At 42.4% G+C, this 13,873-nt stretch overlaps 9 protein-coding genes and 2 non-coding genes across 14 annotated transcripts; 6 read left to right on the top strand and 5 right to left on the bottom strand.

The window, feature by feature from the left end:
- Positions 1–62: 62 nt before the first annotated feature.
- Positions 63–1,867, top strand: fy (fuzzy). Of its 2 annotated transcripts, none has more exons than NM_058152.3 (3): positions 63–339; positions 398–1,512; positions 1,572–1,867. In NM_058152.3, exons 1-3 carry the CDS (start codon positions 262–264, stop codon positions 1,627–1,629), a joined length of 1,251 nt encoding a protein of 416 aa, NP_477500.1. In that variant the 5' UTR covers positions 63–261; the 3' UTR covers positions 1,630–1,867. The 2 variants fall into 2 exon arrangements, with proteins under 2 accessions (NP_477500.1, NP_001260250.1); NM_001273321.1 differs by having other exon boundaries at positions 204–339.
- On the bottom strand, positions 1,751–2,922 carry CG31898 (uncharacterized protein). The gene has a single exon (NM_164817.2). It carries the CDS (start codon positions 2,865–2,867, stop codon positions 1,866–1,868), a length of 1,002 nt encoding a protein of 333 aa, NP_723390.1. The 5' UTR covers positions 2,868–2,922; the 3' UTR covers positions 1,751–1,865.
- Positions 2,923–3,264: 342 nt separating this feature from the next.
- CG13386 (uncharacterized protein) lies at positions 3,265–4,322 on the bottom strand. The gene is made up of 2 exons (NM_135382.2): positions 3,972–4,322; positions 3,265–3,897 (listed from the first exon to the last, which is right to left on the bottom strand). Exons 1-2 carry the CDS (start codon positions 4,297–4,299, stop codon positions 3,371–3,373), a joined length of 855 nt encoding a protein of 284 aa, NP_609226.1. The 5' UTR covers positions 4,300–4,322; the 3' UTR covers positions 3,265–3,370.
- Positions 4,323–5,456: 1,134 nt separating this feature from the next.
- CG13385 (uncharacterized protein) lies at positions 5,457–6,694 on the bottom strand. Its single transcript, NM_135381.2, has one exon. It carries the CDS (start codon positions 6,601–6,603, stop codon positions 5,542–5,544), a length of 1,062 nt encoding a protein of 353 aa, NP_609225.1. The 5' UTR covers positions 6,604–6,694; the 3' UTR covers positions 5,457–5,541.
- Positions 6,695–7,246: 552 nt separating this feature from the next.
- Positions 7,247–7,678, top strand: Peritrophin-15a. The gene is made up of 2 exons (NM_080244.2): positions 7,247–7,290; positions 7,362–7,678. Exons 1-2 carry the CDS (start codon positions 7,281–7,283, stop codon positions 7,628–7,630), a joined length of 279 nt encoding a protein of 92 aa, NP_524983.1. The 5' UTR covers positions 7,247–7,280; the 3' UTR covers positions 7,631–7,678.
- A 332-nt stretch (positions 7,679–8,010) lies between these two features.
- asRNA:CR45343 (antisense RNA:CR45343) lies at positions 8,011–8,914 on the bottom strand. The gene has a single exon (NR_124145.1).
- Peritrophin-15b lies at positions 8,403–8,897 on the top strand. Of its 3 annotated transcripts, none has more exons than NM_001273320.2 (2): positions 8,403–8,471; positions 8,539–8,897. In NM_001273320.2, exons 1-2 carry the CDS (start codon positions 8,462–8,464, stop codon positions 8,808–8,810), a joined length of 282 nt encoding a protein of 93 aa, NP_001260249.1. In that variant the 5' UTR covers positions 8,403–8,461; the 3' UTR covers positions 8,811–8,897. The 3 variants fall into 3 exon arrangements, with proteins under 3 accessions (NP_001260249.1, NP_001260248.1, NP_524982.1); NM_001273319.2 differs by having other exon boundaries at positions 8,430–8,471; positions 8,545–8,833; NM_080243.4 differs by having other exon boundaries at positions 8,430–8,471; positions 8,539–8,833.
- Positions 8,915–9,062: 148 nt separating the features above from the next.
- lectin-29Ca lies at positions 9,063–9,854 on the top strand. The gene has a single exon (NM_144383.2). The coding sequence runs from the start codon at positions 9,073–9,075 to the stop codon at positions 9,781–9,783; it is 711 nt and encodes a 236-aa protein (NP_652640.1). The 5' UTR covers positions 9,063–9,072; the 3' UTR covers positions 9,784–9,854.
- Positions 9,855–10,120: 266 nt separating this feature from the next.
- Acp29AB (Accessory gland protein 29AB) lies at positions 10,121–10,887 on the top strand. The gene has a single exon (NM_078788.3). It carries the CDS (start codon positions 10,132–10,134, stop codon positions 10,834–10,836), a length of 705 nt encoding a protein of 234 aa, NP_523512.2. The 5' UTR covers positions 10,121–10,131; the 3' UTR covers positions 10,837–10,887.
- A 57-nt stretch (positions 10,888–10,944) lies between these two features.
- Positions 10,945–13,462, top strand: CG42820 (uncharacterized protein). The gene is made up of 3 exons (NM_205937.1): positions 10,945–11,467; positions 11,535–12,059; positions 12,134–13,462. Exons 1-3 carry the CDS (start codon positions 11,048–11,050, stop codon positions 13,256–13,258), a joined length of 2,070 nt encoding a protein of 689 aa, NP_995659.1. The 5' UTR covers positions 10,945–11,047; the 3' UTR covers positions 13,259–13,462.
- A 60-nt stretch (positions 13,463–13,522) lies between these two features.
- On the bottom strand, positions 13,523–13,619 carry snRNA:U6atac (small nuclear RNA U6atac). Its single transcript, NR_001626.1, has one exon. It is a non-coding gene; the product is annotated as a small nuclear RNA U6atac (small nuclear RNA).
- Between the last annotated feature and the right edge of the window lie 254 nt (positions 13,620–13,873).

Here is a 13,873-nt window from a genome sequence, read left to right as displayed (position 1 = left end):
AAACAAACCAGTATGCATGCATGCATAAATTGACATAAATATATTTGAATTTGATCTGTTCTCCTGAATCAGCTACAAAATACTGCATCTTACTGATTTATTACATTAAAACACTAAAAGTATGCAAGTAATTCAGATAAAAGTTTAAAATAAATCATATTAATTTACTAGTGCATCGCTTATTTTCGATAATTCAAAACGAATCGATTTAATCGATGTAAGCATCATACGTAGCAGGTTCGGCGAAGAAGAAGAGCTGCGATGTCCATCTATTTGTTATGTTTGACAACAAACGGCGGATTGCCAGTGTTTACACGAAAGAAGGGAGAATGCGAAAATGTAAGAGTAACATATTGCCTACCTATTCACTTAGTTAATACCCTTTCTCCATATCCAGCTGCCCTTCTCGACGGTGGCCTCCTTAAACGGCTTTCACATGTTCTTTAAGTCGCTGGGAATCCAACTGGAGGCCACGACGACCAGCAAACAGCAGCCTATCCAGAATCAGGCTCCCGCGGATGCCGAGGAGTGGACTTACATATGGCGCGACCGGGAATCCATCACCCTGATCGTGTGCGGCTGCGGTGTTGGGTCGGAGCAACTGCTTCAGACGCTGGCTGATCTTGTCTTTGGAGCGATAGGCATGTTCATTACCCGGGCCGCAGAAATGGCACATGCAACGCTCCTCGATAGACTGAAGAAGGACGCCAAGAAGTATGTCCCGATTGTTGACGCTATTCTGGAAGCCGCCTGTGCGGGTACACAACTCCTGGGCTACACGGACTGTCTGCTGGCGGCGGAAAACGCCCAGCTGCTGCAGTGTCTAAATGAATTTAGTGGCCACTGTGGCTCGCTCTTTTGCTGCCTGGTTGTGGGACACCGTATCGCTGTGGCCACTGAGGGCTGGTGGGATCTGGACACTCGGGACCGCGAGCTGCTGCTGTTTCTGTTGAATTCGTCGAGCACAATGCAACACGATGTGCCGGTCTATTTGCCCGTGAAAAGTCCCCATATAGCCTACCGCTTTGTCAGTATTCCTGTGGCGTCGAACAGTGCTCTGTGTGTCCTGTGTGGCGCTGAGAATGCCTCGTTCCGAGAGTTGCATGCACATGCCATGAGTGCCTACCGGAATGAAGGCAACCTTTTGGCAGCCGCCGAGCGATGCGTGCCGCGCAGTCTGCCCGAGCATCTGGAGATCGATGGAAATGTGCTGGCCATCATTCTAATTAACCGACACACGCGAAAAAGTCTCTTTACCAGAAATCTAAACCAGTCGGCGAGTGTCAAGCGCATCATTGTGGGCGATCTACAGCGCTTGGACATTCTAAAGAAGTTTTTCGATCAAACTATGGATGCAGTCCACCAATTTGAAACCCAGTCGTCCAGCAATAAAACTACGTTAGTGGACCAATATAGCTGCTCGGACTACCACAAGTGCTATGCCCATATGGATGAGCTGGGCAATGTCATATTCTTGTTGTTTGTGGCAGCGGTGCCCTCGCACGCAATGAGGTGCGATTATAATTATTTACTTTGATGACAAGGTTTTAAAATCAGTATTGTATTTACAGATTCCTTGCGCAACGCATCCATGCTAATATACTCCAGGAGAAGTCAGTATGTTGGTGATACGATATTTCTTTCTAAGCCTAAAGACTGATTTTTGTTACTACTTTTCCATGAAATAATGTTTTTTTTTAAATGACATTATATTTAACGAACAATAGGGTACAACTCCTTTTCTAAAGTTAAGCGTAATTTTTGACAAATCTTATATGTATATGCTACATACTAATATGGCTTTAATGACTTACAATTCCGTCCTTACAAATACTATTTATATATTTTAAATATACAATATGTCCTTATCCTTTTATTACAACATTGTATGGGCGACAATAGACCAGTTGTTTCTTGTTTAGCTCTAAGGGCTTTATCCTTGGATCCAGAAAAAATTGTACTATAGATCCAACTGTAAGTTGTGTGGTTTCTCCTTTTGGAGGAAGAATATTGAAACTACGTCCATTATCGGAAGCCACTAGGGCAATGGTAACACCATACTGGTTTGTAACAGACAAAATTTTAGCCGTGTGAGTGGCTGCATGGTTTTTAAGTTGACGCTGATCCATTCTTACTTTTTTGAGGACTTTACGGAACTCCTCAGCATAGCCTCCTTTAACACAGCGAGGGTTTGCCTTCAAATTGACTCTATTTTGGCTACTTGGCAGATACTGCCTAGGACTTTCACTAGGAACAAGTTGAATAGCTGGAGAAGATTCGGTATAGCTATCCTCGGTCAATCCAGAGCAGTTAGATTTATTCAGCGAGCTTTGACTTAACGATTTCCAAGAAGTTTGGAATGAAGACGTTGGCAATCGTTGAGGAGTAGGTGGATCAGAGTCAATGTTCTCTGACGACCCGTTGCAGGAAGCGGTTTGGTTAATTAATGATTTCCAAGAACTTTGGAATAAAGAGCTTGTCTCACGTCCTTCATATGAAACTGAGGGAGGAGTTCTTGGGGAAATCTGGATAGCAAGGGGCAATGCTTTTGCTCTTCGTCTCGTTCCTGGCCAACTGGTGTTCAGAAGCTGGGAACATGATGAGAAACTGGAGTTTCCTAGAGAATCGGGTTGACTGCTGCTGCTGCCGGACTTGTTTAGCGTCTGCCACATTGTCTGAAACCTGGAAGGAGTGTTCTTTTGATGATTTGATGTGGATTCCGCCAAAAAACTCCTTTGATTCGCTTTTGGAATATTAAAGTCCGTTGGTGTAAACAGCCGCTTTTTCTTTGGACCATTGCCATCCGGGCTGTTCTCCTGCTGATCGGATTCATCCAAAAGGAATCTAAGCCTACGCTTGGAGCCCATATTTCTATAGAAGAACTACATTATATTTATATTTATTTAGCCGCGAATGGAAGCCAGTGTAACCACACCAAAGGGACTGGGTATAAAAAGTAATCGAATAATCGATAAGCAGAGCGAAAAATTATTGGTGCCAATAATATTTTTCAAAATTTGAAAGGCAACTTCAATAATATTTATTATGTCATAAGACTTGGCGAACTATAATCCTTTATTAATTGATAAATTTATTTCTATAATATTGTATAAAATAACTAACAATGGTTTTTCCTTTTAAAATAAATTCTATACGAACTGCGTATAGAGATATGCATTTTTTTTTTACATTTTTTCAATTAACGCTTTGCTGGTCAATGATTTGTTTTTATAGCGATTACGTTTTCATGAATGATTAAACGATAATGAAACTGACCACAACAAAGTCTTATCACGGATTGTTACTTGTCGATAGAGATTCATTGAAGGCAACCGCCTATTTTCCATTTCTTTTGTTATGAATGGCATATTTATAAAGTGTATTTATGGGCTTTCCTCGCCAGCGGATTTCGGCCTGCTGCTCGTCGTTTACGTTTGCCAACGATGGTTCCCAGCCCCGAAACAGTGCCCAACTGGAGGAGCAGAGGATTGCTGACCAGGGCAGCGGCGATACCAAGAACTGCAGCACTGGCCAACGGGATGAGAAAGCTTTTGGCCAGCAGTGCTTTGGAGGACACGTCGCCGTAGCCGGGACCCTTGTGCGCGGCTATCTCGTGGTGATCCAGAGGATACGGATACGCATATTCGGGCGGTGAATAATGGCCATGTCCAACAGCGTGACCCGGTCGCGATCCATACACATCGAAGGGAATACCAGCCTCTACACTAGAACTGCCGAAAAAGGCGCCACTTGCAGCTCCGCCTGCTAGACCAGCTCCTCCTATTCCACCTCCTCCGCTGCCGTGGGAGTACTCGTAGGGATACGGGTGGGAATTGCTTTCAAAGCTGCCCACATTCGGTGCATGCGATGCCTCTACTCCTGCGGCTCCATAAGGACCTTTTTTTTGTTGAAAAATTAATTAGTTGTAGAATTTAAACTATTCTTCTGGTTATTTGTTTCTAATGACTCACCCACACTGATGCGATCCTGGAGATTTGCACCTCCAGCTCGCCATCTATTGTAGGTATCACTTAGACTTTCGCCCACACTTCCCAGAGAGGGATGACCGCTGGAACTGATGGGAGTGTTGTTTTCTAATCCCCCTTCTGAGCCTGGACCCCTGTAGAATTCGGGCGGTGGCTCGAAGCTCTTGGCGATGGCCGAACCAGCCAGGTCCAATTGGTTTCCCGACCGCTGGCTGACCGCTTCATATTGGGCACTTGCATTTTGGGCCACCGCGAGACTCGTCCAAAAGATAAGGCCAATTGCGATCCGAAGCTTACGATTGCGGGCGAACATGATGACTAAGCTCGCCGGCGCCATGTCATCGACTTTATAAAAAAAAACGGAGGAATTGCAGGCGACTGGCGACAAATTGTGGTGTGCAATTTGGAGCTAAAAGTGTCCGCTTCGCTGCGTTCATCATCAGTTGCGCCAGTCTGGACGGGAATTTCACTTTCCTTAGTGAGCAATGCCTAACTCAACTTAAGCTACACTGAAAGTAATGTATTACACTTTCCTGGCAGACTGTTCAATTCCGTAAATATGATTTATTAGATAGAAATAATAGTATAATAATAAATTAAAGTATATATTTTTTTGTGCTTAACTTATTAAAAAACCTTACATATTTCAGATTCAATGGATTTTTTTCTAAGTGCACTTAGAAGTGGTAAAGGGTTACCGATGGTTGTGAAAACCCAAAAGGGGAACTATACTTATACCACCCACGGCAGTCATTCGAAACGATGCCAGATCGCAAACTCGGCTAAGAATCGTTAAGAAATTATCACCGTTTCCCGCTGGCTGCAATCGACAAAAAAAAAAAAAAAAAAAACGGCAGCAATATTACACGAAAAACATGACACGAAAACATGTCATTAGATGTATTGTATGTCCAATTGGAAGGAGGAGATGCAAAACTATCTAAAATGGCAGCGACTGATGTCATTTGTTTCCGGCAAACGACTCGCGATTGCAAAAATGGTAGTCTTTTGGAACGTGTCACCTTATCAGCTTATTGGGAATTGCGCTGGTATTTCGCAGAAATTCGCTATCTCCGCAAACCAGTGAAATTAAATATGAAACATTTTTGACACTTATCACAACATGTCCCATAATCTAAGCCAATCGTCCTACACGTTTCGAATATTTTCACTTTGCATTGCACTAGTCTTATCTTAAGCCCAATTTAATTGAATCTAATCAGGACGACCTTGTCGTCGATATTACAAGGCTAAATAGCGACTTACAGATATAGATATAGTAATGAATAAAGCTGTGCAAGTGACTTAACTGAAAATGGGGCAAGTTAAGTCTACTTAAGCTTGAGAGCAACGTCACAGAAAAAGTCAAAGAACTTTGCCGCAATAAACAACACTTTGATTTCCCAAAAGGGGGTTAAAATATATGCATTATAGAATTATTTACTTGATTCCAAAGGATTCGCAACTATTAAAGCTTCAACGCAGTTTATTTATGGTCATGTGGAAGATAATTTATATTCTGATCTAGGGTACTTCGGTGAAGATCATTTCATTGCTACGCTTGGCTATGTCCAATGGAGTTTCCCAGGTTTGGCGAGGAACCAGAATCGAGTCTTAATCTCTCCGAGGACATATGATTACTGAGGGTGTTTTCAGATTCGACGGAGTATGTTGGTGTTGGTCTAGGCGTTTTCGGATATTCGACGCGAAGACGACCATCGGAGAGTACAGATGGAAGCCTACGTTGGTCATCTAGCTCATCTGGTGGCCCTTTAGCAATGGAAGGATCAGACGAGGTCCTCTCCATCATGCGGACTGCTTCCGTAAAGCTAGCTTTGGGCCTGCGCATATGTGGTTGGTGGTCGGGACTTTCTGCTACTGCTTCTGAATGTGGACTCAAGCCTGTTGTTTGATTCTGCTCCCCCAATTGGGTTAATAGTTTCAATATTACATTTGTCGGATCTGAGGGTCCTGCTGGCTGGGATCTCTGGGCTGCCTCCACGGCTGCAGTGACCATTGCGCGTCCCAATGTTTCGTAAATCGTCCTTATATTTCCCACATCTGGCTGGTCAATGGTGTTAGTACATTGATCCCGATGTCCAGGAGTTGCCTTCTCTAATTTGACAAACTCTTTCTGCGCTACGTGGACTCTTAGAGGTTCCTCCGGGTTCAATGACTTGGCATGGCCACAGCAAGGACACTCCGTCGCCATCCTTGATCCTTGCTCATTGTTAAACCTCGGAGGTGGTATGTAGATGGGCATAATACGGTCTTCTGGTCGAAGAACATAGTACACCGGTGGAGGTTGGTTTATGCTGCGGGAGAAATGACGAAACTGGCTTTGCGAATTCTTCCGCTTGGGTGTCGCATATTCCTCGGGTCGGATTCTTAAATTCCTTCGAGGAGGAGGGACATCCGTTGGAGGTCTTACATTCGGGGCAATGGAGACCGATCGACAAGGTCGCTCTGTCGATGTTCTGGAATTGGGGAACAAGGGTATCGTCTGCACCGAAATGGGCATGGCCTGCATCTGTCCACAGGAACTGGGCTGTTGGGACACCAGCTGGATCATAATGGTGTTCGGTGGACCTGTGCCGCTGGTGACCCTCGACTCCATCGCTATGGGAGATTTATCACGAGCAATTTGTAATCATTAATATCGCAAATAATTAGTTGTGTGACACCTACTGCGATTTAATGTTATATTTTGGAGTTTTATATTTCGATATGTATGGTATACGGTATAGCGGATGGGTTGATTAAAAACCAGGTTAGTAGTGCGGTAGTGCTATCACCAACAGTTAAGGGTAGTATATTAATATAAATATAAATGCGTAATTCTAATGACTTGTTTGCGTTAAGAATGTGGGGTTCCCCACGGTTAAGTATTAGGTATTTGAATAGAAGCCCCCAAATTTAAATTTCGATTATAAACCTTACTGTCCTAGTTTTGTACTATATTTAACTTATTGATAGGAGTGCTACCCAGTTTGGATTGTGGCACGCGGCATGACCTTTACGACACATCCATATAATCAAACTATTGCGTCAACAAAACTTAGGGGCGCGTACAATGCGCTGAGATACAGATACAGATACGGTGGGCGATACAAGGTGCGATTATTTTGAAACGATTTCATGTCGCTGCCAAAATAGAATTTCGCACAGGCTTCCCGCCAACGGAGATAACTGCTATTGATGAAAGCCAATATCAGTGCCGGTCTGGGGTATATAAGCTTGCGAATTCGCCCAGTTAAAGCACACTTACGAAACCAGTGGGAACTCAATTGCACCATGAAGTCCGGTAAGTTAGCTGAGCAAATCGAAAAGGAATCCCCATTTGAAATATACTTCAACCCTTTGCCGATCCCATAGCACTACTTTTGATCTGCCTTGCCTTCTTCGTGGCGCTCCTAAGCACCGGAAATGCGTGCGATCCCAATTCTGACAACCAGCCCGACTGCAGCGACGCATCCAACGTGCAAACGAACATCCGCAACTTCTGGGATCCCACTCGCTACTGGTGGTGTGAGTCCTCCACCTCCACGGCCACGGCTGTGTTGTGCCCGTTGTCCACTGGATTCGACCCCACAAAGAAGGAGTGCGTTTCATGGAGCGAATGGTCTTGGACTGCTTACTGTTGATTGCATTTTTAATAACAACAAAAATGAAAATATATGGCAAACTAAATGATTACATACATTGTTTGGATTTTTAAAATATCTCATGTTCTTGCGAGTATTCGAAGATATGGGAAAATGTTATAGAGCAACCTAGATTGGTATATAGAATATTTTGTTTCTGCTCAGTCGCTTTCTATAGGATGTTGAGTACAGTTGAGTGTTAACGAGTTTCATTATTATTTGTAAATAACATTTTTGAGATGTTTTTGTCCAAATGATATCTTGGAAACCTATAAAGATTAGACAGTACTCGTATTGCTACTAATTTGCATTTAATGCAATAAAATGTTTATGAACGAGAGAAAAGTAAATTATACTTTATCATATAAAGTATAAACAATATACTTTAATTTTACAAACAACTTTATTTTTTAACTAGAGCTTGGTTTCAAAATTTGTTTGTTTATTTCAAAAACACTGTGTCTCAGTGTGTAAAGTTTTACAGGGTATAAATTGTCTAAATAGGAGCCGGTCAATTCAAACAAATCATATGCAAATTTTTTGTTCAATAATATTTTAATATCATAACTAAGTATACTACAACACTTGGTGAAATATACTTCTTTGTTTGAAAACGAATTGTACGACGGCGTCAAATGTTCGAATTGTCGAGATACAGATACCAATCGTGATCATGAGATTATTTTTAAACGATTTCATGTTCTTTAAGAAATAGAATGTATAGCTCCGATTGTCTCAGACAATATGTCAGGGAATAGATAGCAGGTGGCTATAAAATGTCGAACGTTGCGTTCCAATCGCATTCGGTATTAATCACTCGAACAAACCACAATGAAAGCAGGTGAGTTTCATTGATGACCTCACATCGCTGAAACCATTGAGATGCCAATAGCGGAATTCTGTTTCAGCTTTAGTCCTTCTCTTCCTGACCCTCTGCGTTGCCATCTACGCCGACCTTGACTGCAATCCCGATGGCAATGGTGAGCCCGATTGCGTGGGACGCTCCGGAGAGATTTCCCGTGACTTCTGGGATCCAACCCACTACTGGCAGTGCTCTAGCACCGGACAGGCCGAGCTAGTTGCCTGCGAGCAGAACACTGGATTCGATCCGAAAACTGGAAGCTGCGTCGATTGGAGCGTTTGGCAGTGGTATCCTCCATGTTCCGAAGCATCCACTTAAGCAATAAACTTCTCTTGCAGTTTATACGTTTTTCATTAACTTTTTTTGGTTCATTTGTAATGGTATTTAACTGGGAAGATGGGCTTGAATGAAGTCTAGAATATATCTCTAGATTTCTCGGATCTTTATCGAATTTTTAACAGAGTATTTAATGCTTGAAAAGGTTAATGTTCCGGGTGATTATCTCGTTGGGAAGTGTAAAAAAAAGGGTTAGTCCGAGGAGGAATTAAATAATTGATCTCACAGACTATTAGCCCTCGAAATGTACAAGTACGCAACTTGCATTTTCTCCATTTTCGCTTTATGGAACTTTTGGGGCGTCAGTGCCAAAAAGCAGGATACTTCCACAGGAACAAATGAATTGCCAAAAGCACCAATGCCGTATTATACAATCGAGAATATTGATATGCACCAGCAGCACTGGTTTACCTACAATTCGCTAAGACAAAATGGAACTTTGTGGAGAATTGGTAATATGGAGCAACGCTTAGAAATGCGATTGCAGTCCTTTCAAAACCAGATGGAAACTAAACTTCGGGCTCTAAAGCAACAAATTGAACCCTACATGGAAAACGTTAAAATGTCCAACAAAATCAAAATGTCCGTATTCAAGAAGATTGGCTCCCGGCACTTTTACTTAGAAAAGCAAAAGAAGATGCCCTGGGATAGCGCATACGACACGTGTCGTCAAATGGGCGGTCACCTGGCGAATATCCTCGATGAGAAGGAGCTGAATGAAATATTCTCAGAGGAAACCAAAAAAAAGTACTGGGTAGATATCAACAGCCGTGCCAACGATGGAGCGTCCTGGATTTCTACACTATCCGGAAGGGATGTACCATTTCTGAAATGGAAGCCAAATCTGGCCACAAATATACATAACCATTGCGTGTATATCAATTCCAATGAAATGTACTTTGAAAATTGTGCCAATGATAACTATTTTGCTTGCCAAGCCGAGCAATGGGCCTGAATATCGAGCATTGATTTTTAGAACTATTTTAAACTTTAAATGTGACTTTGATAATAAAGGTTTAAAAATTGAACTCCTTTAAACTTTAATATGTATTTTTTTTAAATCATCAAAATTGCAATGTGTCTTTAATAATAAAGCTATTAACTTTAGGCATTTTATATTTTTTTTTTTCAATACACCATAGTAGATTTTCATTTTTTTTAATTTTTCCAGCCTTTTTGCTTTTCACAGTGATGCTTTAAAACGGTTACATTATCATTAAAAAGCGTGACAAAATTAGTTGAGCTCATTGGAAGTTCTTTAGCCAGATTGGATCTCACACGCTTGAAATCTTCCAAACTGGACATGTACGCATCTAACCTCTTATACCTGTTGGCATTATGGAACCTTTGGGATCTCAGTGGTGGGCAGCAGGACATTCCGAACGGAAAGGCTACATTGCCAAGTCCACAAACGCCGCAAAATACAATCGATCAGATTGGTATTAACCAGAATTATTGGTTTACATACAACGCGCTTAAACAAAACGAAACATTGGCAATTATTGATACAATGGAAATGCGCATAGCAAGTAGCTTGCTGGAGTTTAAGGCCCAGATGGAAATCCAGCTTCAGCCGTTAAAGATTATAATGCGACACCATGCATCCAACATCAAAGCGTCTAACAACATCAAGATGAGACGATTCGAGAAAGTTGGCTCCAGACATTTTCACATCGAGAAGAATCTAATGCAAACTTGGTTTGAGGCATATGTCACATGTCGTAAAATGAACGGTCATCTGGCGAACATCCAGGATGAGATGGAGCTGGATGGCATCTTGGCGTTAGCACCCAACAATAGCTACTGGATAGATATATCCAAACTGGTTGAAAATGGCGGCACATTCGTCTCCACCCTAACCGGACGAGAACCCTTCTTTGTCAAATGGAAGAGTAATCAGGATACAAAAAAAAAGAATCAATGCGTTTACATCTATGCTAAAGAGATGTCCTATGATGAGTGTTTTGAAAAAAAATCTTTCGTTTGCCAAGCAGACCAGTGGGCCTAAACATAAAGAAAATATTGTTTTGTAGCTTGAATAAAAAAAAACAGCTCGTTTAATGATTTTATTGTATATGAACACAGTGTAGACAGGTCTGCACTGAGTATTATTTCCAAATTCACTCATTCAAGCTATTTGCAACACCCACAAAATTTACCAAGTTTCTTAAATTGTTTGTTCTTCGTTTTACTTGTGAATTTATCCACTTGCTAGGAACATGGTAAAGAATACAGGTGTTGATTTGGGACTACCCGTGGCTAGTTGGTATCGTGGTCTATCGCTCGATCAGATGCAGGCGGCCGATGAGCTGGGAACGGCACTGCAATTCGATATTAGGTCCATTCGGGATTGTCTGCTGCGCCTGGGAGTGCAACCTTTGATCAGAAATCGTGAACTCCATAGAATTTGGCGTTTCAGTCGTGGCCAGAAACTGGCCTTTCTCTACTTTCTATTCCAGGAGCACTACGACACCGGCACTTCGTGCGGAAAGTACTCAGTTAATGGACAACTTCTGCTCTCGGCCATCGCCTATCTGGATTTGCCTGCAACTTTTCGAGCTCTAGACAAAGTGCTACCTCTACCCGGTGTTTTATGTGGGCAAACCAAGATACAGATGAAAAATCGACAGATTAATAATGTAAGCTGCTAATTAGAGTTAAAACTATTATATTAAAAAGAAGTTTTGGTCTTTTGCCCTCTTTCAGAATCGCTCTGCTCGGCCTTCCATCATAATACCGAATTCTAAGACCTATCCACAAAATATAGATGAAGAAATGCCACTGGATCTACCGGCTACATTTCGAGCTCTGGACAAAGTTCTTTCCTCGCATACAACTAAAAAGAAACCATCGTCTTCGCGCAAAAGCTACTACTTTCAAAAGCAACCACGTCCCAAAACCACTCCCCGTCGGTCTAATCAGTTTTTGTCGGATTCGCCGCTGTTAAAGATTCAGATCCCTAACGAAGTGGGCGATCCCAAAGAAGATGAGGACCGTTGGTATGCCGACTTCCAGTTTCATCCCATCCAGCGAACAGTTAAGGCAGTTATCAAACACGAACTGTGTCACCTTTTCGACCACATAGACGAGGTTACCACGGATCCTGCACAGAAAGCGAGGGATCTGTGCGGGTTCCATGAGGAAACTCGAACCCAGGAGCGACAGGCGTTCCTGCAAGAGCAGCGACGACGCTATTTGGATATGATTGACTTGGAAGGGACCGCAAAGCGAGTGAGTAATCCTATTAACAAAATTATCTATAATTAATTTATGAATAATTGTTGACATTCATTTCTCTGGTGAAGCTTACAAGGGAACGGATTTTGCATCACATTAATCGCGACGTGGATGAGTACCTTCTAAAGTTTGGTGACAAGGGCTGGAGTCCTGGTGTGCCTGCTTTCCGGAAAGCCGGTTGTGTTGCTTGCAACGAATTGGTGCACGTAAGCTTGGACACTCCTCCCCAGGTGCTACTCCTCGAAGGTGAATGGGGACGTCTGTACGACAGGAGTGGTGCGCTGATGCGACTCTGCGCTGGTGAGGATGGCGAACCAGATGTATTGGCGGAGGAGGAGCAGGAGGAGGAGGAGGATTCTATTGCCATACCTGAATATTTCACGTCACCCGGAGACCACAAGCCCTTCGCCTTCAACTATCCACACGTTTTCAAAAGGAACAGCAAGCAGTCTTTGGACACAAATGATGTCGTTAAGAAGTCCTTAATGGAAGCACTCGGTGGCCAAAAAAATGAGCATCGACAAGGAGTCCTTGCATCGGGGCCGATAAGGAGAAGTCACATCAACGAAGCCGTGTCCCGATGTGTGAGAAAAATCTTTGAGAAGAGTTTGCTGGCGGTGCCGACTACGCCGACACCCAAGGATTCCATCGAACGCCTCGTCTACAATCGCGAGCGAATCGATCCCGATGATGACAAGTTCATGGACCAAATGCTAAGCGATGGCTTTGAAATCTTGCGTCGCGACAGCAAACTGGTGCTGGCCAGCCTCCACAATGGCCATCAAATTCCGGAAGTACGGGAATGGATTTGTAGGAGATATGGTAAGCGATATGGTCCACAAAGCCATGCGGATTTCGAAAGCTACAGACACAATATGGCTAAATTGTCGGAGATGGAAAAGAAATTGATTCCGCTGCTAACTAATATAGATCCGCTGATCGTAAAACAAAATCCCATTCCATATGCACTGCACAAGGAAATTATGGAAAAATCCAACAAATTTAAGAAGTCATTTCGCGATGAAGTCCTTCAGATCGTCCTGAAGCAATCCCGTCTCTGCTGGCAGGCGCAGCACAGCCTGCGCTTTGTCAACAGTTCCAGGATTCGTCGTACCTTTTTTACTTATCTGCCCAGTTCTGTCAGGAGTATAGATCCCACCTTCAGCTACTACTTAGCTCGTAAAAATGGCTAAGCACACCTTAGCTCCTAAATCAGGATTTTTTGTAAGAACAAGATTTTACAATACCCGATGTAGTGGTCATGACTGACTGACATTCAATTATTTGAATCTCTAGTGCGTAGTGATAAGTTCAAGACTAAATTGATATGTTTTTATACCTCTGACTATTTTTACCATTTGACAAGTAGAGCTTCTGAATATAGAAATGTATATGTTTGATGTGTTTTTTCTATTTTATTAAGGGATATTTGGCATTAAGCTATCATAAGATTTAAAAAAATTTGTGGACGGCTTTTGTCTGTGCCTAGCCGACCGTTTATGTGTTCCATCCTTGTCTAGGGGAGTGCTAACTTGCTCTCCTTCCAAACAACACGTTTGGACCACACACTTGTCGCGCTTTATAAGCACTCCATGCGGAAAAAGAACTTGGGAATTTTAAGAGCCCATTGCATGAAAATTAGTGATATGCATATAACAACTTTTAATAATGTATTAAAACATATTTATGCAATGTGTATTTATTATAATTTTCCATAACTCATAAAAAAAATTATTCTGGCTAACATTGACACTGAAATTAATGGGCTGATTGATTTCCCGTTTTGGGCACCTGCAACGTGACATTGA

Source organism: Drosophila melanogaster, chromosome 2L (assembly GCF_000001215.4).
Source record: "Drosophila melanogaster chromosome 2L".
NCBI lineage: Eukaryota > Metazoa > Arthropoda > Insecta > Diptera > Drosophilidae > Drosophila > Drosophila melanogaster.
The sequence above is the reverse complement of the archived record's forward strand: the minus strand, read 5'-3'. Positions and strand labels throughout refer to the sequence as shown.

Coding starts and splice junctions, on each gene's coding strand:
- CG31898 (NM_164817.2), bottom strand. CDS start 2,867: ATGGGCTCCAAGCGTAGGCTTAGATTCCTTTTGGATGAATCCGATCAG.
- fy (NM_058152.3), top strand. CDS start 262: ATGTCCATCTATTTGTTATGTTTGACAACAAACGGCGGATTGCCAGTG. Junction 340..397: donor AGAAGGGAGAATGCGAAAAT/GTAAGAGTAACA, acceptor CTCCATATCCAG/CTGCCCTTCTCGACGGTGGC. Junction 1,513..1,571: donor GTGCCCTCGCACGCAATGAG/GTGCGATTATAA, acceptor TTGTATTTACAG/ATTCCTTGCGCAACGCATCC.
- CG42820 (NM_205937.1), top strand. CDS start 11,048: ATGGTAAAGAATACAGGTGTTGATTTGGGACTACCCGTGGCTAGTTGG. Junction 11,468..11,534: donor AAAATCGACAGATTAATAAT/GTAAGCTGCTAA, acceptor GCCCTCTTTCAG/AATCGCTCTGCTCGGCCTTC. Junction 12,060..12,133: donor TGGAAGGGACCGCAAAGCGA/GTGAGTAATCCT, acceptor TCTCTGGTGAAG/CTTACAAGGGAACGGATTTT.
- Acp29AB (NM_078788.3), top strand. CDS start 10,132: ATGTACGCATCTAACCTCTTATACCTGTTGGCATTATGGAACCTTTGG.
- CG13386 (NM_135382.2), bottom strand. CDS start 4,299: ATGTTCGCCCGCAATCGTAAGCTTCGGATCGCAATTGGCCTTATCTTT. Junction 3,898..3,971: donor CCAGGATCGCATCAGTGTGG/GTGAGTCATTAG, acceptor AACAAAAAAAAG/GTCCTTATGGAGCCGCAGGA.
- CG13385 (NM_135381.2), bottom strand. CDS start 6,603: ATGGAGTCGAGGGTCACCAGCGGCACAGGTCCACCGAACACCATTATG.
- lectin-29Ca (NM_144383.2), top strand. CDS start 9,073: ATGTACAAGTACGCAACTTGCATTTTCTCCATTTTCGCTTTATGGAAC.